Below are 22,507 nucleotides of genomic sequence, written 5' to 3' on the forward strand. Positions count from 1 at the left end.
CTCAGGGAAGGAAAAAGAGATCAAATGTTATGTAAGTTATGGCAACTTGGTTTCTTGAACTAAAGAGAAAAGGCAGGATGTCAATAGAGTCAGCAGTGAGAGTGAGATGGCACCAGGATAGTCTTTCTCAACAGTAGGTAACCTTTGCAGAAAGATGATGCCTGATGCAGGTGTTTGGATGGAGAGAAGAGATCTGTGTGTGAGATGATCAGACTGTCAGCCATGGTCCTAATGGCAGGGAGGAAGGAGGAGGAGAATGTGTGAGATAGACCGTAAAGGAAGTGTAGACATGACTGGAAGGAAAAGAGAGACCTGGGTGAAGAAGATGCTAAGGAAGAAGCATTAGAAGATTGTTCCTCATGGATGAGATGCAGATAAGAATCACAGCACTGATGGTGTTAAGGGAGTTGAAGATGTGACAGCTTAGAGGGAAGATGGCAATTTGGATTTGTTTAGTTTTAGGTAGCTTTTGGACTTCCCATTGCAGGGGGCTTCTCACCAGCAAGGAATAAAGGATGAAGGAGGCACAGCCAGGATGAAAGTTCAAGGAGACACACTTCCTGAGGTTTTGAGTCTTGAGGGAGAAAAGGAGGGGCTAGTGGCATGCCAACAATGAATGGGTTAAGGCTGAAAAGGAAACCAGGCAAGGAGTGAAAAATTATTGGAGAACAGAGAACCATAATTATATCGTTTATTTATTTATTTATTTATTTTTTTATTATTTTCCCACTGTACAGCAAGGGGGTCAGGTCATCCTTAGATGTATACATTGCAGTTACAGTTTTTTCCCCCACCCTTTCTTCTGTTGCACATGAGTATCTAGACATAGTTCTCAATGCTATTCAGCAGGATCTCCTTATAAATCTATTCTAGGTTGTGTCTGATAAGCCCAAGCTCCCGATCCCTCCCACTCCCTCCCCCTCCCATCAGGCAACCACAAGTCTCTTCTCCAAGTCCATGATTTTCTTTTCTGAGGAGATGTTCATTTGTGCTGGATATTAGATTCCAGTTATAAGTGATATCATATGGTATTTGTCTTTGTCTTTCTGGCTCATTTCACTCAGGATGAGATTCTCTAGTTCCATCCATGTTGCTGCAAATGGCATTATGTCATCCTTTTTTATGGCTGAGTAGTATTCCATTGTGTATATATACCAATCTTCCGAATCCAATCATCTGTCGATGGACATTTGGATTGTTTCCATGTCCTGGCTATTGTGAATAGGGCTGCAATGAACATGCGGGTGCATGTGTCTCTTTTAAGTAGAGCTTTGTCCGGATAGATGCCCAAGAGTGGGATTGCAGGGTCATATGGAAGTTCTATGTATCGATTTCTAAGGTATCTCCAAACTGTTCTCCATAGTGGCTGTACCAGTTGACATTCCCACCAGCAGTGCAGGAGGGTTCCCTTTTCTCCACAGCCCCTCCAGCACTTGTTATTTGTGGATTTATTAATGATGGCCATTCTGACTGGTGTGAGGTGATATCTCATGGTAGTTTTGATTTGCATTTCTCTTATAATCAGCGATGTTGAGCATTTTTTCATGTGTTTGTTGGCCATCTGTATATCTTCCTTGGAGAAATGTCTATTCAGGTCTTTTGCCCATTTTTCCATTGATTGATTGGCTTTTTTGCTGTTGAGTTGTATAAGTTGCTTATATATTCTAGAGATTAAGCCCTTGTCAGTTGCATCATTTGAAACTATTTTCTCCCATTCTGTAAGTTGTCTTTTTGTTTTCTTTTTGGTTTCCTTTGCTGTGCAAAAGCTTTTCAGTTTGATGAGGTCCCATGGGTTTATTTTTGCTCTAATTTCTATTGCTTTGGGAGACTGACCTGAGAAAATATTCATGATGTTGATGTCAGAGAGTGTTTTGCCTATGTTTTCTTCTAGGAGTTTGATGGTGTCCTGTCGTATATTTAAGTCTTTCAGCCATTTGGAGTTTATTTTTGTGCATGGTGTGAGGGTGTGTTCTAGTTTCATTGCTTTGCATACAGCTGTCCAGGTTTCCCAGCAATGCTTGCTGAATAGACTTTCCTTTTCCCATTTGATGTTCCTGCCTCCCTTGTCAAAGATTAATTGACCATAGGTGTCAGGGTTTATTTCCAGATTCTCTATTCTGTTCCATTGGTCTGTCTGTCTGTTTTGATACCAGTACCACACTGTTTTGATGACTGTGGCTTTGTAGTATTTCTTGAAGTCTGGGAGAGTGATGCCTCCTGCTTGGTTTTTGTTTCTCAGGATTGCTTTGGCGATTCTGGGTCTTTTGTGGTTCCATATAAATGTTTGGATTGTTTGTTCTAGTTCTGTGAACAATGTCATTGGTAATTTGATAGGGATTGCATTGAATCTGTAGATTGCTTTGGGTAGGATGGCCATTTTCACAATATTGATTTTTCCAATCCAGGAACATGGAATATCTTTCCATTTCTTTACATCTTCTTTGATTTCTTTGATTAAGGTTTTATAGTTCTCAGCATATAGGTCCTTTACCTCTTTGGTCAGGTGTATTCCGAGGTATTTGATTTTGTGAGGTACAATTTTAAAAGGTATCATTTTTTTGTATTCCTTTTCTAATGTTTCATTGCTGGTATACAGAAATGCAACTGACTTCTGAATGTTAATCTTATATCCTGCTACTTTGCTGAATTTATTAATCAGTTCAAGTAGTTTTGGGGTTGAGTCCTTAGGGTTTTCTAGGTATAGTATCATATCATCTGCATACAGTGACAGTTTGATCTCTTCTCTTCCTATATGGATGCCTTTTATTTCTTTTGTTTGTCTAATTGCTGTGGCTAAGACTTCCAAAACGATGTTGAAGAGCAGTGGTGAGAGTGGGCATCCCTGTCTTGTTCCAGATTTGAGTGAGAAGGCTTTCAGTTTTTCCCCATTGAGGATTATATTTGCTGTGGGTTTATCATAAATGGCTTTGATTATATTCAGGAATGTTCCCTCTATACCCACTTTGGCGAGGGTCTTGATCATGAATGGATGTTGAACTTTGTCAAATGCTTTTTCTGCGTCTATTGAGATGATCATATGATTTTTGACCTTTTTTTTGTTAATGTGGTGTATGATGCTGATTGATTTGCGTATGTTGAACCATCCTTGTGAACCTGGGATGAACCCAACCTGGTCGTGGTGTATAATTTTTTTGATATGTTGTTGGATTCGGTTGGCTAAGATTTTGTTGAGAATTTTTGCATCTATATTCATCAATGATATTGGGCGATAGTTTTCTTTTTTGGTGGTATCTCTGCCTGGTTTTGGAATGAGGGTGATGGTGGCCTCATAGAATGTCTTTGGGAGTATTCCTTCTTCTTCAACCTTTTGAAAGAGTTTAAGGAGGATGGGCACCAATTCCTCTTTATATGTTTGATAAAATTCACCTGTGAAGCCATCTGGTCCTGGACTTTTATTTGTAGGGAGTGATTTTATGACCTCTTCAATTTCATTTCTAGTGATCGGTCTGTTCAGTTGGTCTGTTTCTGCTTGATTCAGTTTTGGCAAGCTGTAAGATTCTAGAAAATTGTCCATTTCTTCCAGATTGTCAAACTTGTTGCCATACAGTTGTTCATAGTATTCTCTTATGGTTTTTTGTATTTCTGCTGTATCCATTGTGATTTCTCCTTTTTCATTTATAATTTTGGTTATTTGGGTTCTTTCTCTCCTCTTTTTAGTGAGTCTGGCCAGGGGTTTGTCAATTTTGTTCACCTTTTCAAAGAACCAGCTCTTGGTTTTATTAATTTTCTCTATTGTTTTTTGAGTCTCTATTTTATTGATTTCTTCTTTGATCTTTATAATTTCCTTCCTTCTGCTGACTTTAGGACTTTTTTGTTCTTCTTTTTCTAATTCGTTTAGGTGGAGGGTTAAGTTGTCAATTTGGGATCTTTCTTCTTTTTTGAGAAAGACCTGGATTGCTATAAATTTCCCTCTGAGCACTGCTTTCGCAGCATCCCATAGATTTTGAGAGGTTGTGTCTTCATTATCATTTGTTTCAAGGTAGTTTTTAATTTCCTTCTTGATTTCCTCATTGACCCATTGGTTTTTTAGTAGCATGTTGTTTAGTCTCCATGGAGTAGGTTTTTTCTCTTTGCTTTTCCCATGGTTGATTTCTAATTTCATGGCATTGTGGTCAGAGAAGATACTTGAGATAATTTCTATGCTCCTAAATTTATTGAGATTCGCTTTGTGTCCCAATATGTGGTCGATTCTTGAGAATGTTCCATGAGCATTTGAGAAGAATGTGTATTCTGCTTTTTTTGGATGTAATGTCCTGAAGATATCAATTAAGTCTAACTTTTCTATTGTTTCCTTTAGGATCTCTGTTGCTTTATTGGTTTTCTGTCTAGAGGATCTGTCCATTGATGTGAGGGGGGTATTTAGGTCTCCTACTATGATTGTATTCTCATCAATATCTCCCTTTATGTCTGTTAATATTTGTTGTGTGTATCTGGGTGCTCCTGTATTTGGGGCATATATGTTGACAATAGTAACATCCTCTCCTTGGATGGATCCCTTAATCATTAAATAGTGTCCTTCTTTGTCTTTCTTTATGCCTTTTGTTTTAAAGTCTATTTTGTCTGATATGAGTGTTGAGACTCCTGCTTTTCTGTCATGTCTATTGGCGTGAAATATTTTTCCCCACCCTTTCACTTTCAATCTATATGTATCTTTTGTCTTAAGGTGAGTTTCTTGTAGGCAGCATATTGAAGGTTTTTGCCTTTTTATCCACTCAGCCACTCTGTGTCTTTTGATTGGGGCATTCAGTCCATTGACATTTAAGGTGATAATTGATAGATGATTATTTATTGCCATTTGAACCTCGTGTTCCAGTTGATTCTATGGTTCTCCATTTTTTTTTTTTTTTTTGGTTGGATGGTCTCCTGTTATTATCTGCTTGAGTGGTTTTTTTTTTCATTTTTTGCAAATGCAATATTTGGTTTTGGCTTGTGATTGCCCTGTTTTTTAAGTATGCTAACCCCTTCCCATAAATGTGTGTTTTAGCCTGATGGTCCTGTAAGTTCAAACACTTCATTACTATGTTAAAATTAAGAAGAGAGACATACATATAAACAAAAAGGGTTATTTACCTCCTGACATCCCTTGCCCACATTTTATGGTTTTGATGACTCTTTTTTATTTTTTTCTTTTTAATTTTATTTTGTTTGAAGCATGTTCATGATTAAATCTGTATGCTGGCTTATTTGAGTGACTTCTCTCTGATTGCAGTTTCCTCAGTCCTAGTTCTTCCTCTTCTTCTTCTTTTTTTTTTTTTTTCTTTTCTTTTTTCTTCCCTTTCCTTCCTTTCTTTTTGGTTTAGAGAAGCCCTTTCAATATTTCCTTTAACCTGGGTTTTGTGTTGCTGTATTCTTTAAGTTTTTGTTTGTTGGGAAAAATTTTTATTTCCCCTTCTATTTTAAATGTTATTCTTGCTGGATAGAGTATTCTAGGTTGCATATTTTTTCCCTGTAGCACTTTAAATATCTCTTGCCATTCCCTCCTGGCCTGTAGTGTTTCTGTAGAGAAATCAGCTGATATTCTTATGGGGGTTCCCTTGTAGGTAACATTCTGTTTTTCTCTTGCTGCCTTGAGGATCCTCTCTTTATCACTAACTTTTGCCATTTTTATTATGATGTGTCTTGGTGTGGGTCTGTTTGGGTTCAGTTTGTTTGGGGCCCTCTGTGCTTATTGTATCTTGAATCCAGTATCCTTTAGATTTGGGAAGTTTCCAGCAATAATTTCTTCAAATATATTTTCCATTCCCTTATCTTTTTCTACTCCTTCTGGAATTCCTATTATGCGTAGATTGGCCCGCTTTATATTATCCCATAGGTCTCTTATATTGCTTTCCAGTTTTTTGATTCGGTTTTCTGTCTGTTGACCAGATTGAGTGATTTCCATTATTCTATCTTCCATATCACTGATTCGTTCTTCTGCATTATTCATTCTGGTTTTTACTGCCCCTAGTTCAGTTTGCATCTCTGCAAATGAATGTTCTAGTTTTTCTTGGCTCCTCCTTATATTTTCTAGTTCCTTTCTGAGGGTATCTGCATTACTGTTCATATCTTCTCTTAATTCCTTCAGTATTTTCACTATTTCTCTTTTGAACTCCAGGTCTGTCAGACTGCTGAGATCTGTTTCATTGTTGACTGTTTTAGGTGAGTTCTCCTGTTGGTTTGACTGGGAGTGGTTTCTCAGCTTCTTCATCTTGCTTGTTGTTTTCTTTCTCCTGAGGGAGTTGTACTCTCCGTGATCGGGCAGTGTTTGCCTTGTCACTGCCGTGGAATATTTCCTGAGGGCTGGCGTTGTTGGTCAATCTTTTTTGAGGCAGTGTGGCTTTTCTGGAGTGTTGATGGGGCTAACAGTGTTTCTTTTAAGCAAAGGAGGACTTCCTGAGGGCAGACAGGACTGAGAGGTCCACACCGAGATGGTAGCAGATTTCACTTGGCCATGCAGAGCTTGCTCTGGTGTTTTTAGGCTGTGGGGTTCTTGCAGGGGGTTGGCGGTGTTGGGCAGCCGCTTTTTAGGGGTGCATCACCCCCTGGGGGCTGGAGCAGCTATCTGGGGCACTGAGAACCTGAGAGGCTCTTCCCTAGGGCAGCCCAACTCAGAAGGACAGCCTGAGAATGTAGGCGGATCTTTTCACAGTCTGGCTGAGCTTGTTGCAGCTTTTCTGGGCTGCAGGGGGTCCTGCCTGGAGCTGGCAGTCCTATGCAGCTGGTCCACTAGAGCATCCCCTGGGGGCTTGGGCGGGTAGCAGGGCCGTTGGAAACCGAAGAGGCTCCTCCCCGGGGCAACCCGACTCAGAAAAACCGTCCAAGAATTAGGCCGATCTATTCACAGCCTGGCTAAGCTTGTTCTAGCTTTTCTAGGCTGCAGGCCTTTTCTCGGGGGCTGGTGCTGTTTGGTGCTGCTCTGCGGAAGTGTAGCCCCTCCAAAGGGCAAGCAGGCCTGTGCAGGGACAGCCCCTGCGGTGGTAGGCTTCAGGCAATTGTTGAGGCCAGCCCTCCTGGATGGCAGGCAGCCCCAGGTCCGTGAGAGCGTAGGGCGTGGCGGGGGTGGGGGGAGGGGATGCACTGGGAAGCAGAGTTTTCAGCTAGCTAGCAGGCCTGTAAGCTTGCTGTGGCGTGGGGGGTATTCTATGGGGACCCACCCCTTCTTCTCTCCCCTCCCCAGCACGGGCGCAGACCAGGCTCTTCTCCCAGGTTCCCTCTGATGTGGCTTTCCCCTTCCCCACTCCTGGAGTATTGCTCCCTTCCTCTGCGACAGCTTTGTTTTCTAGTCTCCCATGCAGTCTCTGCCCCGTCAACTGGTTTCTAGACCTCCCAAGCAGTTTCCGCTCTGCCCCGCCCCCCTAGCCCGGGGACTAATCTCTGGAGCCGAGGTCTCGGTGCCCAGCCCCCACCCAGGCGTCCCCCGGCCCTTTCTCAGGGATTAACCTTCGGAGGCGAGGTCTCGGTGTTCAGCCCCCACCCAGGCGTCCCCGGCTCCCTCTCGGGGACTAACCTTCGGCGGCGAGGTCTCGGTGCCCAGCCCCCACCCGGCGTCCCCCGGCCCCCTCTCGGGACTAACCTTCGGCGGCGAGGTCTCGGTGCCCAGCCCCCCTCCCAGGCGTCCCCCGGCCCTTTCTCAGGGATTAACCTTCAGAGGCGAGGTCTCGGTGTTCAGCCCCCACCCAGGCGTCCCCCGGCCCCCTCTCGGGGACTAACCTTTGGCGGCGAGGTCTCGGTGCCCAGCCCCACCCAGGCGTCTCAATTTTTGGTGACTCTGCCCGTAGTTCAGATGGTCCGTTGGGTTCTTGATCGGCTTTTCCGTACTCCAACTTACTGCTACACTCTTCTCTGCATCTGGAGATTCCTCCGGTTCGTTTGATCTTTCGCCTGGTAGGTGACTTTCCAGGGTGCGGGATCCCTTTCTCCTCCGCAGTTCCCTTTCGGGAGCCCCCGTCTCGCTCGGATTCACCTTCTCTCACTCTCCTCTTTTCTCCTGTTCTGCCCAATAATGTCACGAATTTCTTGCCGTTATTGGAGTTTAGGTTCCTCTGCCAGCGATTGGTTGCTGTTCTGTGCGAGTCATTTATTCTGTAGATGTGCTTTTTTTGTTGTGTTTGTGGGAGAGGGCGAGCGTGTCTTCCTACTCCTCCGCCATCTTGTCCTCCACCTATATCGTTTATTAAAAAAAAAAAAGGTAAGCACTTGCTACCCCATTATTCTAATAGTTGACTCAAATATAAAAAGCCTAGAGAGTTCCCTGGTTATCTAATGGTTAGGATTTGGCACTTTCACTGCTGCAGCCCAGGTTCAGTCCCTGGTCTGGGAACTGAGATCCCATGGCAAGCTGTTGCAAGCCCGGCCTATATAAATAAATAAGTAGCCTGGTGCATGGTATAAAACCTGCTCTAAGCAAGTTACATTTGATTTCGGTTTTGAGTTTACCTACTTCTCTTCACTTGTAGAATTTTGGCACCTACATTTACCTCGCCCATGAAGGAAGAAAACAAACACAGCTTGAACCCCAGGTAAGAGGGAAAACTGTAAGAAAGTGTTTGGTTTAAGGATATTCTGTTTCTTTGACCAAAGTTTCTTAAGGGACTATTGAACATCAGGCAGGTTAAATTTTACTTCTACCTAAACAGTTGGGGTTTTACCACAATCAGTCCCACAAAGGATCATGATCTCTGGGAAGAGTAGAGTTTAGATGAATTCGAATGGAATGTGGGACGTGCAGATCTGTATGATACTCACATGGATTCCTCTGACATCTGTCGAAGTTTTCAATATTGAAAAGCAAATATTTCTATAAACCAGTGTTTTTTTTGTTTTGTTTTGTTTTTTTCCCAACACAAGTACTCCTGCAGGAATCAGAATAGATCCTCTTGGGCCTGGTTTACATTTTCCAGCTCCATACCAGATTTCACTTTGAAAAAGGGCTTCTTTTATGGTGGCTCATATGTTTGGGATTAAATAAAGTAAAGCAAAGGAAGCCTCTTTGCAGTAGGAGAGCATTGAATACAAGATTAAAGAAACAATAAAGAAACAACAAATATTTAATAAGTACACTAATATATACCAGGCACTGTGCTGGGCATTGAGTTTACAGGAGGAACAAACAGAAGCAGCTCCTGCCCTCCTAGGTAATGGGTGATTATTACGTGGAAAAGCCTATAATTACAAACTGCAGTCAGATGTTTGAAAGAAAAGCCATGACTTGGTTAGAAATGAAAACACGAGCCTTGGATTTAGAGTGAGAGGGGAGGCAAGACTTTTCCTGAGGTCATATTGATGGGGAGGCCCTGGGACTCTGCAGTGGAAGAGCACTGGGAAGGTGAAGGTGGGAAAGGTGATGCGAGTGTCAGGGGAGCAGAGAGAAGGCTGTGTGCTGGGAGGGCAGTGAGCAAGGGCCCGGGGCCAGGAGACAGCCAGAGAGGGAGGTAAAGCCAAATCAGCCCATGTAAGGGCTTTCTGGTTTTGGCTGAATGCAAGGGTAGGCTATGGGAGGGTTTAGGCAACAGAGGGACATGATCAGACTTGGTATTCTTCACACTGGTTGCTGTGTGGGTGATGAACTGGAGCAGGGGAAGGAGAGGAAGTGGGGGTCCTGTGGACAGGTTCTGCAGGAGTCTGATGGAAGTTGACGGGAAGATAGCAGCAGGTATGTTTTGAAAGGAATTGGCAGGGCCTAGAGATGGAATCTGGGGCACGAGGGAGAGGAGAAACCCAGGGAGTTACAAACAGGCAGGCTCAGAGCATGTCCTCATTCAACAGCTAGGCGGTAGCTTCCTTCTAAAGTTTTATACTCAGGGCAATCCTCTTTACTGTGGCTTTTGTACAGCCAAGAGGTGATTGACTCCCAGAGGTGATCTGTTATGTTGGGAGGGGGAGAGGGAAGAACTGTCTTTTGCGATTCAAGAGTTTTTGTAAAGTGGACCCTTCTTATCCAGAAGGGGAGAGGTTCTGTTTGTTATCAGTCCATTTCACCAGCAACATCAAGGGAAAATGGAAAAGTGGGGGTAGGGAGCAGTGAACTCTGAACATCAGAATAACAGTAGCGTTTATCTTTCAAGGTTTGTCGAAGATTTTATTCAAATAGAACCAATTGGCTCAGGTGGATTTGGCCAAGTTTTCAAAGCAAAACACAAGATTGATAAGAAGACTTATGTTATTAAACGTGTTAAATATGATTGCGAGTAAGTAGTAAATATTTTTCTTTTTTTTTTTTTTTGAATGGGAAGGATGTTAAACCTGCACTGTTGTTTCTCATGTATCTCCCTTCTTCATTTGCGTATTATTTATTTTTTCTAGTCCTTGAAAATGTCATTTTACCATTAGGAGCTTGGCTTACTCTGAAATGATCTTACTTTACCATGGTTACTTCAATTAAAAAATGGATATGCCATTGATCATCCTTTTGAGGCTGTCCTGATGAAAATTAAAGTTATCAAATCATTTAGCTTAAGATGACCTTTGCATTTTTCTGGTATCATCGCGTTATCTTACCGACAAAGAGATTGAGATCCAAAGATGTGAACTGATTTGTCAAAAGTAAAAGCTAGTTGGTATTTGTTCTAGTTGTCTATTATTACATAGTACAGCACTCCAAAACGCAGTGGCTTAAAAACACCAAGTTGTCATTATCTCTCATGGTCCTGTGTGTTGATTGCGCTCATCTGGGCCACTGTTTTTGGGGATTCCTCATGCATTTATAGCCAGGAGTCACCCACAAGGCTCTCTCACATGGCAAGCCATTGATGCTGGTTGTGAACTGCGTGTTCAGCTGGGACTGAATAGAGCACCTCCACATGGCCCCCTCTACGTGGTCTGGGCTTCTCACAACTTAGTGGCTGGGTTCTAAGGATTGTCCCCAGAGCAAGTCATCCCAGGAGGGAGCAGCAAAAGCTACTTTTGACATAGTCTTGCAAGTTTCACATTGATGTTGTTTGATTAAACAAAGTCACTGAGGCCAGCTCAGACTTGCAGGGAAGGCAATAGACTCTACCTCTGCATCTGAGGAGTGATGTGTGTATGGGGAGGAAAGGAATTAATGATGATCATCTTTGGACACAATCTCCTATGTTGACAAGGTGGAGGTTTAGAATTCATCCTCTGGAATAACCAGCCATAACCAGAATAACTGTGTTCCTACTGTAACCCATTGCTCCCCATGTTTGTTTTAGGTATTATCTGTACTCCTTCCCACCCCACCCCAGTTACTAGAGAGCAGAACTCCTTCAGTAGGAAAACAAAGAGGAAGGAATTCTTGGAGTTCTGGCTGTGGTGAGGTGGGTCAGAATCCACCTGGGACCACTCGGGGTTCCATCCCTGGCCCAAGACCTTCCATATGCCAAGGATGCAGCCATTAAAAAAAGAAAAAGAGGAAGGAGTTCTTAAATCACATGTTTACCGGTTCGCCGGTTTTGATGTTGTTTTCTGGCAGTTGTTACTTTTGTAACTTGGCCAGACGGATCCCTCAAGGACTAGAGAAGGAGACGGAAAAGAGATAGAGGCTGAGGAAGATGACATGAGCAAAGGCGACTTGGGCATGGAGTTCTAGGGGCCCTTCATCTAGTCAGGCCAACCTACTTTCTGTCCCATGGACAATGCCTTGAAGTTGAAATAGCTTCATACCTGAGCAGCATTGAAACAAGACTTTTTCCTTCTTCATTGTTTTGCTTAACAGGAATGAAATACTGTTGTTCCTTCCATCCCATACCATCTTTTTTTTTTAATGATAATACTTTATGATATGGGCAGTATTTTGGACATTTCTAGCGGCATATAAATTGGTACAACACAGTTAAAAATACCCTTGGAAATACTGATCTTGAGCCATAAAAATGTTTATATAGGCTTTAACCTGGATTTCCTGTCTGGGAACCTGTTCTAAGGATATTTATTACCCAGATTATGGAAAAAGCTATACTAGAAGATATAAATCACAGTGTCATTAAGAACAGTGAAAAATTAGTACAAACAGAGATTGGCGTAACACGGTAAATCTACTCTAAAAAAATTTTTTTTTTTTTTTTTTTTTTTTTTTTTGCTTTTTAGGGCAGCACTCCCGTCAAATGGAGGTTCCCAGGCCAGGGGTCAAATTAGAGCTGTAGCCATTGGCCTACACCACGGCAACACAGAATCTGAGCCACATCTGCAACCTATACCACAGCTCAGGGCAACACCAGATCCTTAATGCACTGAGCGAGGCCAGGGATCAAACCTGAAACCTCATAGTTCCTAGTTGCGTTTGTTTCCGCTGCGCCATACCGACGGGAACTCCAGTCTAATAAATTAAAAAAAAAAATTAGTATGTTTTGTTCTCTCCCCTGATTAGAGGCTATTTTGCAGTCATTAAAAATAAGGCTTATATACTATAAATATTTGCACATGAAATGATGTGGTTCTGGAAGTTGCTTCAGAATAATCCAGGGGAAGATGAGGAAGTAGGTAACAGTATAAATGAAACAACATTGGCCAGGAGTTAATAACTGTTTCATCTGATGAAACAGTGATAGCCAGGTAGGGGTTCATTCTACTATTTGCTCTATTTTTCATACTTCTGAAGTCTTACATTAAAAAGTTTATACATGGTAGCTATACAGACTGTATAATAAAGAGGAAAATTATGAAGACAACATATTATGTGGGAAAAATAGAATAAAAATACATACCATAATGACAAATATATAAACATGTATATGAAGAAAAACTATAAGAAATAGTCTAAAATAATTGTGTTAAGATTGTTGATATGAGTAATTTTTTTCTTTATTTTTACAAATATTTTGTCATGTAGAACTTTTCAAATTAAAAAATTCTAAAATGTTTGCTTATCCTTTCTCCTTGAAATCTCGAATTTCTTTATTCCATTTAGCATAGAATTATCATAGCTGTTGACTACACATCCCTATAAAGCTCCTACATTGTGAAGTTTCATTTTTTCTGCATAGATCACCCCCTTTGTGTATTTTTGCCATACGTTGAAAATTCTGAATTGGGTCCTTTGTGCTGCTCAGATTATCTGCTCTTAATACCCAAATGGGGTTTGCTTATGAAATCCAACGTGATGTTAACATAAGTCTAAACAAAACGTAATAGATGAGTTAGCTCCAGAAAAAAAAAAAAATCACTGGCAGTTCACAGACTACTACAAATGACTTTTAAATCACCTAATGTTTGGAATAATTTGTCATTGCTTTTTCTTTTCTCTCACTTTTTTTTTTTTTTTTTTTTTGGTCTTTTTTGTCTTTTTAGGGCCACACCTGAAGCATATGGAGGTTTCTAAGCTAGGGGTCTAATCAGAGCTACAGCCGCTGGCCTACGCCAAAGCCACAGCAACACGGGATCTGAGCCGCATCTGCGACCTGCACCACAGCTCACAGGAACTCAGATCCTTAACACACTGAGCGAGGCCAGGGATCAAACCTGCAACCTCATGGTCCCTAGTCGGATTCATTTCCACTGCGCCACGACGGGAACTCCTGCTTTTTCTTTTATTGCTGAGAGTGAGATCAGCTGTGCTTTTTCTGTGTTCACTTTTTCCTTTTGAGTATTCCTGGCTTCCATTCTAAAACTCAGAGTATGTGAACCATGGCAGCCGTTTGAAGGAAATGCAGGTAGTTGTCTCCTGTTGGTAGAGATGTTTTTTTGTTGTTATCAAAGATGTATACTGACCCAGGTATGTTCTCTGTTTCTTTAACCAGGAAGGTAGAGCGTGAAGTGAAAGCTTTGGCAACGCTTAAACATCCAAATATTGTTCTCTACTACGGTTGCTGGGATGGGAATGATTATGATCCTGAGCAAAGCATGAATACTTTAAGGTAACTAAAAAGAGATGCCCATAACTATAATAGGATGGAAGAAACTGTCCTTTACTGTTTGTGGGTCACCACATATGGCCATTAATTCTTACATTTAACAATCACAACTAGAAACATCCTTTGAGGCACTATTTTGACTTGATCTGCAGTTAAGCAGACTCTTCATTGCCTGCTTAATAATCTTTTCCTTGCTCATCTCGTTGCTCCAAGCTTCCTTTAAAAAAAAAAAGTTTTTCAGTTGTCCTCAGCTGTTTTCAGAAATCTCAGGTTTAGCTTTCCTACTCCCTTGTTTAAGGTGAGGGCTTGCTCATGTGCCTGACTTCAGTCACTGCCAGCCATAAAAGCAGACATGGCCATAAATACAGACTCCTGAAGGTTTGAATGTGCTGTTCATGCTATACATGCTGCAATTGGAGGCTCCCTCTTCTGCTGTTGTCCCCTTCACTTGATTGGCGGGGTGCAGCCAGGGGTCTCTTTTTTTTTTTTTTCTTTTTCTTCTTTTTATGGCCATACCTGCAGCATATGGAAGTTCCCAGGTAAGGAGCCTCAGCTGCCAGCCATAGCATCACCTGATCAGAGCCACATCTGCTACTTATGCGTAGTAGCTTGGGGGCAGTGCTGGTTCTTAACTCGCTGAGTGAGGCCAGCGGCTATGTCATGTTCTTAACCTGCTGAGCTGCAATAGGAAGACATCCCAGGGGGTGTCTTTCAAATGCAGCTGCACCACTTATAGTGGGGTGGTGAGGAGTGAAAAGAATTGGGGACCTTGAGCTGTGATGGGGGGCACCCCACCTTGCAATACTCCTGTTTTGTCTGAGGTGAGTCAATGCAAAAGAGCTAAAGGGTTTTAAAGAGCTGGCACCTCCCTGTGAAGGTCACCAGCGTTTCCAGGGGACAGTCCTTTCAGTGCAGTCCTGAGGCCACTCTGGGCCTGTTCATTCACAGGCTCCTGACTCCAGCCCTGTCTCCACCCCATGTAATTGAGACCTTTATCATTGGTTTCAGGAGTGCTGTCAGCATACAGACTTCTTCAGCTTTTGGCAAATTACTGGCTCCCTCTTTTCTATATTCTAGTCAATATATGCTCAAAGAAGTTAAATTAATATTGAGGCCAGCTTAGTTCAGAGGAAAAAAAAAAAAAACTGCATGATTAGCAAAGTCAGTCCTCTCTGTTATATCTCATGGCAATCTGTTGGCACTTCTGTTAGGATTCCTATGCTTGAACTGTTATTTTAGGTTTATTTTTCCTTTATCTGTCTCCTGTCATCCTCATGACAGCAAGAATAGTGTCTAATTCATTTCTTATCTTGAGGTGCCTGTTCTGTGCCTTTCACAAAAGAGATGTTCAGTAGACCAATGGTGAATTAAAATGTTTTGAAATTACTGTATATAATAATGAAATTTGGTTTTCTGCAGTTCCATTGTATTTATGCTCCTATTCCTATCTATTAGCAAAGATAATCATGGTCCTTCAGCTTTAAAGAATGGGCTTAGCTAAAGAAATCTTTGGATGTCTGGGAACTTACGATTTAAACAAAGAATGGCTTATTATGTTTTGATTCAAATCTATTATTGTTAGATTTCTGTTTTGAGACCTGTTTGGTATTTTTAAGAAGATAAAGTTCCTAACATTTTTTTTTCTGTCTTTTTATGGCTGCTCCCGAGACATATGGAAGTCCCCAGGCTACGGGTAGAATCAGAGCTGCAGCTGTCCGCCTACGCCATAGCCACAGCAATACCAGATCCACGCCTTGTTTATGACCTGCTCCACAGCTCATGGCAGCACCGGATCCTTAATCCACGGAGCAGAGCCAGGGATCGAACCCACATCCTCATGGATACTAGTCAGGTTCGTTTCCGCTGAGCCACAATGGGATCTCCAACAATTTTTTTTTTTTTTTTTTTTTTTTTTTTTTTTTTTTGTGCCTCACTCACAGTATGTGGAAGTTCCAGGGATTGAACTTCCAGGCCAGGAATTGAACCTTTGCCACAGTAGCAACCCAAGCTGCTTCAGTGGCAGTGCTGGATCCTTAACGTACTGTACCACAAGAGAACGCCTAAAAATGTATTTTTAAGTGTATTTTTTATATATTTATTTTTATTGCTAAATCTAACATCCTGTGAACTATATACCCAGATCAAAGACAAGGTGCCTTTTCATCCAAATGGAATACTGTGATAAAGGGACATTGGAACAATGGATTGACAGCCAAAGAAACAAGGAACCAGATAAATGTTTGGCTTTGGAATTCTTTGAACAAATAACAACAGGAGTGCATTATATACATTCAAAACAGTTAATTCATAGAGACCTTAAGGTAAGCGGAAAATGTCCTTTGTTAGGAATTGATAATTAATTTAAAAGTCTGTTTTGGAATTGATTGGCAGTCATGAGAAAATAACATCTCTGATCCTCTGAGGTTGGAATAGATCTAGAACTTGCCGCAAATACCAGTCTGTAGAACCACTCAGAAGGTCTCCAGGGCTAGTAAACTTTTTGGGACAGTGAGCTCTATAGAAAGAAGCTCATTCACTTCTAGTCCTATTTTTTGTACTGGCTGATAGTTACACCCTAGTTGTAAACACTTATAGCTTTAATATACTAAATATTTCCGTACAGATAATTACTGTGGCTGGCACAGCCTGTTGGCTGCTCTGTCCCTGCCTCTACTGCTACTCAGGTTCGTCTGAGCAGCACAAGCGACTCCAGTGACGGGGGCTTTGGGAACATGGTTCTCCAAGTTTTCAGTCTTTACTCTTGAGGCGGTCACAGCTTTTTAGGTCCAAAGTCTAGAATTTTCTTGGCATTTGGTTAGACATCTGTGCCTCACAATTGGAAATTCATAGTAATCTAAACTTTGGCACACAGAGCTTACCTTCATATTCTCTTTTTCTTCTGGCCTCCTAACTTCTTTCATGGTCTCGATGAACAGTTTCCCATTTCCTCCTCAAAATGAAAGAAGGGAGACAGAAGAGGCTTTCAGTCTCTCCTCCATACACTGTTCCCTCTGATTTGCCTACGGACATCACAAACTGGCCATGCTGAAACCCATCACCAACCTTTGCTCATGTTCTTGCATGGGACACTTTTCTGCTTGTCCCCTTTGGTCCCAATTCCTTTATGAGCCTTTCCTGATCACTCTGGATTAGATAGACGTGCCTTGTCTATATGGACCTTGGCTGTCAATTTACCCCACCTGTCTAAAAAAGCCAGAAATGAGAAACGAAGCAAACAATTTCCTGGAAAAAAAATTCTATGTATATAGTTGGGCCTAGGTAGGGAAAAATGACCCTTAAGTGGTATTGCTTCCCTGGCCTGCTGAGAGGCTGGATGTCTGATCCCTTCATGTTGGAGTTCACCTGGTTCCAAGATCTCTCTTTAACAGTATCTAAAGGTGTTCTTTAAAGTTGGAATGCTGTAAGGACTGCGTTCTAAAGGATACATTTAGAATGACTATACTTTCACTGTGAAACAAATCAAATATAGAGTTAAATAAGAAATGAAGCACAATTATCTATTTATACAATTATTTGCAAATAAATTATCTATTTACACAGTCATTTCCTCTACTATTTACACCGAGGTTTGGGTATCACCTCCCAGGCCCTCCTCAGGATGAGTTAGTGAAATCCTGATTGGTGCTGATGGGATTCTTGCTTCTGCTATCTGGTCTGCCAGTTCCCTCCTGTATCTTGCAATGCCTGTACCTGTGCCTTTGCATAGAATGTTCACTCTATTTCTGCGGATTCTCAAAGGTTAAACTTTAATACTACTGAGCCTTCTTTTTCATCTTCTTCAGCTTTTCTAGCTTCACTGCTACAGTTACTGCTTTCTGATATCTGAGAGAAGATGCATACAAAGACATGCACCTTATTTTGTGATGCTTTGCAAAATACCTGCTGCTGGTGGCTTTGCCAGGGAACAGTCTTTACCCAATGCCCCTATTCTATAAAGTCAACCAAATTTTACCACCTTCTGTCAGAATCTTGAGAACTAGACTAAAGATACTGGTGAGGGATATAGAGCCTTCTAGGGGTGAGGGCTTACAGCCTAATTGGCCCAGGTTCCTAAGACAGCCTCAACCTGATCATCAACCTTTATTCCTGTGCCTCCTGTATAAAGTTTATAACTTTTTTTATCCTTTACCACCCAACATTTTGCCTAGTCATATCATCACTGAATAGACTAAAAGTGGCATTGATTTTCTTTTTCTTTTTAGTAAGATATCAACAAGTAGCCTAATATTCTTATTAGACTGGCCCACCCAGCTTATATATTTAGACAGTATCCTAAATGCAACCTCCTGTTTCTCAGAGTCAGGTTATAGACTTGCGTGGGACCAGTAGTTGTACTTGCAAACCCAGACATTCCTACTTTGTAACTTGTAGGAAGGCAGAGGCACATTTTTCTCTCCATACTCCCACACATCAGCAGCTTTCCAACTGTGTTATCGGTGGTGGGTTCCAATCTAACAGTGGCTCGTTCTAATCTGACTGCTGATTTCTCCATGAGCCTTTTCAGACTGGTTCTCGGAAGCTCCTCTTTCAGCCTTCTTGGGCTTATGGTCTCGTCTCTTTCACTTTCTTTATGAGGCCCTCTAGTAAGTGTTGTCTCCTAGAGTCTGGTGTGTATGTATAGGCCAGTATTGTATTGAAAGTAGCCTTTTCAAGAATGACACAATATTAGTTTCCTCATCAACAACCTTCATGTTTTCATAGTTTTTGGAATATTGGTCAATACTTTCTAAAAGTTGTGTATGGAGTTCCCGTCGTGGCTCAGCAGAAACGAATCTGACTAGGAACCTTGAGGTTTGCGGGTTCCATCCCTGGCCTTGCTCAGTGGGTCAAGGACCCGGCGTTGCCGTGGGCTGTGGTGTAGGTCGCAGACATGGCTTGGATCCTGAATTGCTGTGGTTGTGGCGTAGGCTGGCAGCTACAGCTCCGATTAGACCCCTAGCCTGGCAACCTCCATATGCTGCGGATGTGGCCCTAAAAAGCAAATAAATAAAGAAATAAATAAAAGTTATGTAATGGGAAGAACATTCCTCATTTTGTTCTTCCTTTTCTTTCTATTCTCCCCCCCTTTTTTTCCTTCAATCTGCTTAAAGAACCACATAGAAAAAAATGTGTCCATTTAACTTGGTATCCCTTCAAGGATAGAGGGGATATGTTTGTGAAGAGGTTATCAGGAACTTGGAGAAATGGACATAAAGGAGGCCTCCCCAGGAAATTCTGCACATGATATTCTGCAGAATTATTGGGAATAAACTCATTCTGAGAATCTCAAAACTGGAAGCAATCTTAAGGGCATCTACTTCAACCCCCATCAAATCCTGGACTCATATTTGCAACATTTCCACCAAGTGAGTGTCCAGCCCTGTCTTAAATACTTCCTGGGATGTGGAACTCTCTAAATTCCATTTTTTAAACCACATAATTAGTAGATCAGGATATATTAAAGCAAATTTTGTGATTATTTCCACCATCCAGTCCTGGATCCATCCCCTGGGACCATGCAGAGTGAATCCGCCTTCCACTTACCTTCAGATATTTAAGGCAGCCATGCCCAAAGCCTCTGCTGTCAGCCAAAGAGTCCTTACTTCCTCAGTGGCATTTTAAAGACTGATGATATTAAATTTCCTGTTTTGGGCTGCCTGTGTAAGGTGAATGCCTTATAAGTAAATATAAAAACTTAATATACTAAATATGATTTGGATGTTGATGACAGTCTGTCAAATTGGTACTTATAAATATAATTTTTTTTTTCTGTAGCCAGGTAACATATTTTTAGTAGATACAAACCAAATAAAGATTGGAGACTTTGGACTTGTAACATCCCTGAAAAATGATGAAAAGCGGACAAGTCGAAAGGGAACTTTGCGATACATGAGCCCAGAACAGGTGAGATTGCCTTCCCTTCTGTTTATGTTTTTTACCTCTTTCATTTTTTTAACTATAAAAATGATAGACATCTCTCATAAAATTAAAACAGTACAGAAGTAAATAGAATAAAAGTGGAAAAATTCACCTTACCCTTCCTTTCTATTCCTACTCTTCTCACTAGAATTTGTGATTTATCCTTTTAAATCATTATCCTTGAGTTATTACAGTTATGTAGATACAGGAATTCTCTTGTGGTGTAGCAGGTTAAGGATCTGGTGTCATCCCTGCAACAGCTTGAGTCGATGCTATGGTGAGGGTTTGATCTCTGGCCCGTGACCTTCCATTGAAAAAAGATATATAGACACAAATATATAGTTATAGAGACTTTTTAAACATAAAAAATACATACTTTTTTTTTTACAGGGATACTATAATGTTATTTTTGTGACAGTTTTTTAAAATTTGATTTATTTTATTTTATTTTATTTTATTTTGCTGTCTTTTTAGGGCTGCACCCGAAGCATATAGAGCTTCCCAAGCTAGGGGTCAAATCGGAGCTGTAGCCACTGGCCTACACCACAGCCACAGCAACGAAAGGTCTGAGCCATAACTGTGACCTACACCACAGCTCATGGCAATGACAGATCCTTAACCCACTGAGTGAGGCCAGGGATCAAACCTGTGTGCTCATGGATACTAGTCAGATTTTTTTCTGCTGAGCCACGACAGGAACTCCTCAACCATGTATCATAATCTTTCTACATCTATAGATCTGACACATTCTTTGAAGTAACTGTATTGTAGGCCAAAGTATTGAAATACCATAACTCATTTAACTATTTCGTAATTGATGGGCATTTATTTAGCTTTTTCCAACTTTTTACATTTACAAACAGGTTATATGTCTTCCTCCTTATGTTTGAATCTAAAAATAAATATTTCTTTTTTTTCCTCTGGCTAAACTTGCAGCATGTGCAAGTTCCTGAGCCAGAGATCAAACCTGTGCTGAAGTTGTAACCTGTGCCACAGCTACAGCAATGCTAACTCCTGAATCTACCACACCACTCGGGAACTTCCTAAAAACAAATATTTCTATGATAATCAATAATAGAATCTTTTTTCATTCTTTGGTTGCATCCATGACATGCAGAAGTTCCCAGGCCAGGTATGGAACCTGAGCCTTAGCAGTGACAATGCTGAATCCTTAACCACTAGGCCACCAGGGAACTCCAATGATAGAATCTTTGAAGTGAAATTACTGGTTAGAATGACAGGTACAATTCAAAGTTGATAAGTGCTGTGAAATTGTCATCCCCCAAAATTGATTCTAGTGTGCTTTCCTACTAAAGTGTGTGAGAATGCCACTTCCTCCCTCACACTCTCAGACCAGGATATTATCAGACTACAGTTTTGGTCAGTAAGATGAATGAGGCATATTTTGCTATTTCAGTTTTCATTTTCCAGATTTTTTAGTAGGATAGGTCATTGTACATGCATTTACTTAAAAATTTCCTGCAAATTCTCTATATCCTTTCCTCATTTATCTTTTTTTTTTTTTCTTTTTTTTTTTTTTAGGGCTGTACGCAGGGCATATGGAGGTTCTCAGGCCAGGGGTCCAATTGGAGCTGTAGTCGCTGGCCTATGCCAGAGCCACAGCAGTGTGGGATTGAAGCCATATTTGTGACCCTCAGCACGGCTCATGGCAGCGTCGGATCCTTAACCCACTGAGTGAAGCCAGGGATCGAACCCGCATCCTCATGGATGCTAGTTAGGTTCATTAACCGCTGAGTCACAACAGGAACTCCCCTTTCCTTATTTTTCTTAATTAGGTTTTCTTGTTCTAATTTATTTGTAAAGAATCTTTATATATTTTGGGTGTTGATAGTGTACCTGTTATTAATGTAATTTTTCTCCTTTGCTGTCACTTTTTATTTCTTCATTTATAATGTGGCATAGAAGCTTTTAAGTTGTCAAATTTATCAATTTTTCTTTATGGCTAGGGGTTAATCATTTTTATTTTGGAGGTCCTTCCTTCTGTAAGATTATAAAAGTACTTTGTGTTTTTGCTAGTTCTTTGGTTGAATTAATTTTTGTACATATACGAAGAAGGGTTATAACTTGATTTTCCCCAGGTGGATATGAAATTGCCTCATCACATGTATCAAATAGTTAATGATTTAAAACATTATTTTAAGGAAAATTCATAGAGACAAAAAAGTCTGGGGGGAGAGGAATGGGAAGTTGTTATTTAATGGGTACATTTGCTGTTTGGGATGATGAAAAAGTTCTGCAAATAGCTGGTAGTGGTGGAGTTCCCATCATGGCTCAGCGGAAACAAATCTGACTAGTAACCATGAGGACTCAGGTTCAATCCCTGGCTTCACTCAGTGGGTTAAGGATCCAGTGTTGCAATGAGCTGTGGTGTAGTTCCCAGGTGCAGCTCGGATCCCACGTTGCTGTGGCTGTAGCGTAGGCTAGTGGCTGCAGCTCCGATTTGACTCCTAGCCTAGGAACCTCCGTATGCTGCAGGTGTGGCCCTGAAAAAAAAAAAAAAAAAGCTAGTAGTGGTGATGGTTATACAACATTGTGAGAGCATTTTTTTTTTTTTTTTGGTCTTTTTTTGCTATTTCTTGGTCTTGGGCCGCTCCCACGGCATATGGAGATTCCCAGGCTAGGGGTCCAATCGGAGCTGTAGCCACCAGCCTACACCAGAGCCACAGCAACACGGGATCCGAACCGCGTCTGCAACCTACTGAGAGCATTTTTAATGCCACTAAATTGTACAGATTAAAATGGTTAAAATGGTAAAT

The 22,507-nt window shown here is 41.3% G+C and overlaps 1 protein-coding gene across 2 annotated transcripts in view; it reads left to right on the forward strand.

Annotated features, from left to right (window-relative positions):
• The window catches only part of EIF2AK2 (double stranded RNA-dependent protein kinase), a 55,713-nt gene that overhangs the window by 17,974 nt on the left and 15,232 nt on the right, over positions 1-22,507 (forward strand). For both annotated transcript variants that reach the window (XM_021085862.1, NM_214319.1), the window contains 5 exon segments: positions 8,457-8,519; positions 10,065-10,187; positions 13,698-13,814; positions 15,952-16,132; positions 19,587-19,715. In XM_021085862.1, coding sequence (XP_020941521.1) covers positions 8,457-8,519; positions 10,065-10,187; positions 13,698-13,814; positions 15,952-16,132; positions 19,587-19,715 — 613 coding nt within the window.

The sequence above is a fragment of the Sus scrofa genome, chromosome 3 (genome assembly GCF_000003025.6).
Source record: "Sus scrofa isolate TJ Tabasco breed Duroc chromosome 3, Sscrofa11.1, whole genome shotgun sequence".
Classification (NCBI taxonomy): Eukaryota; Metazoa; Chordata; class Mammalia; order Artiodactyla; family Suidae; genus Sus; species Sus scrofa.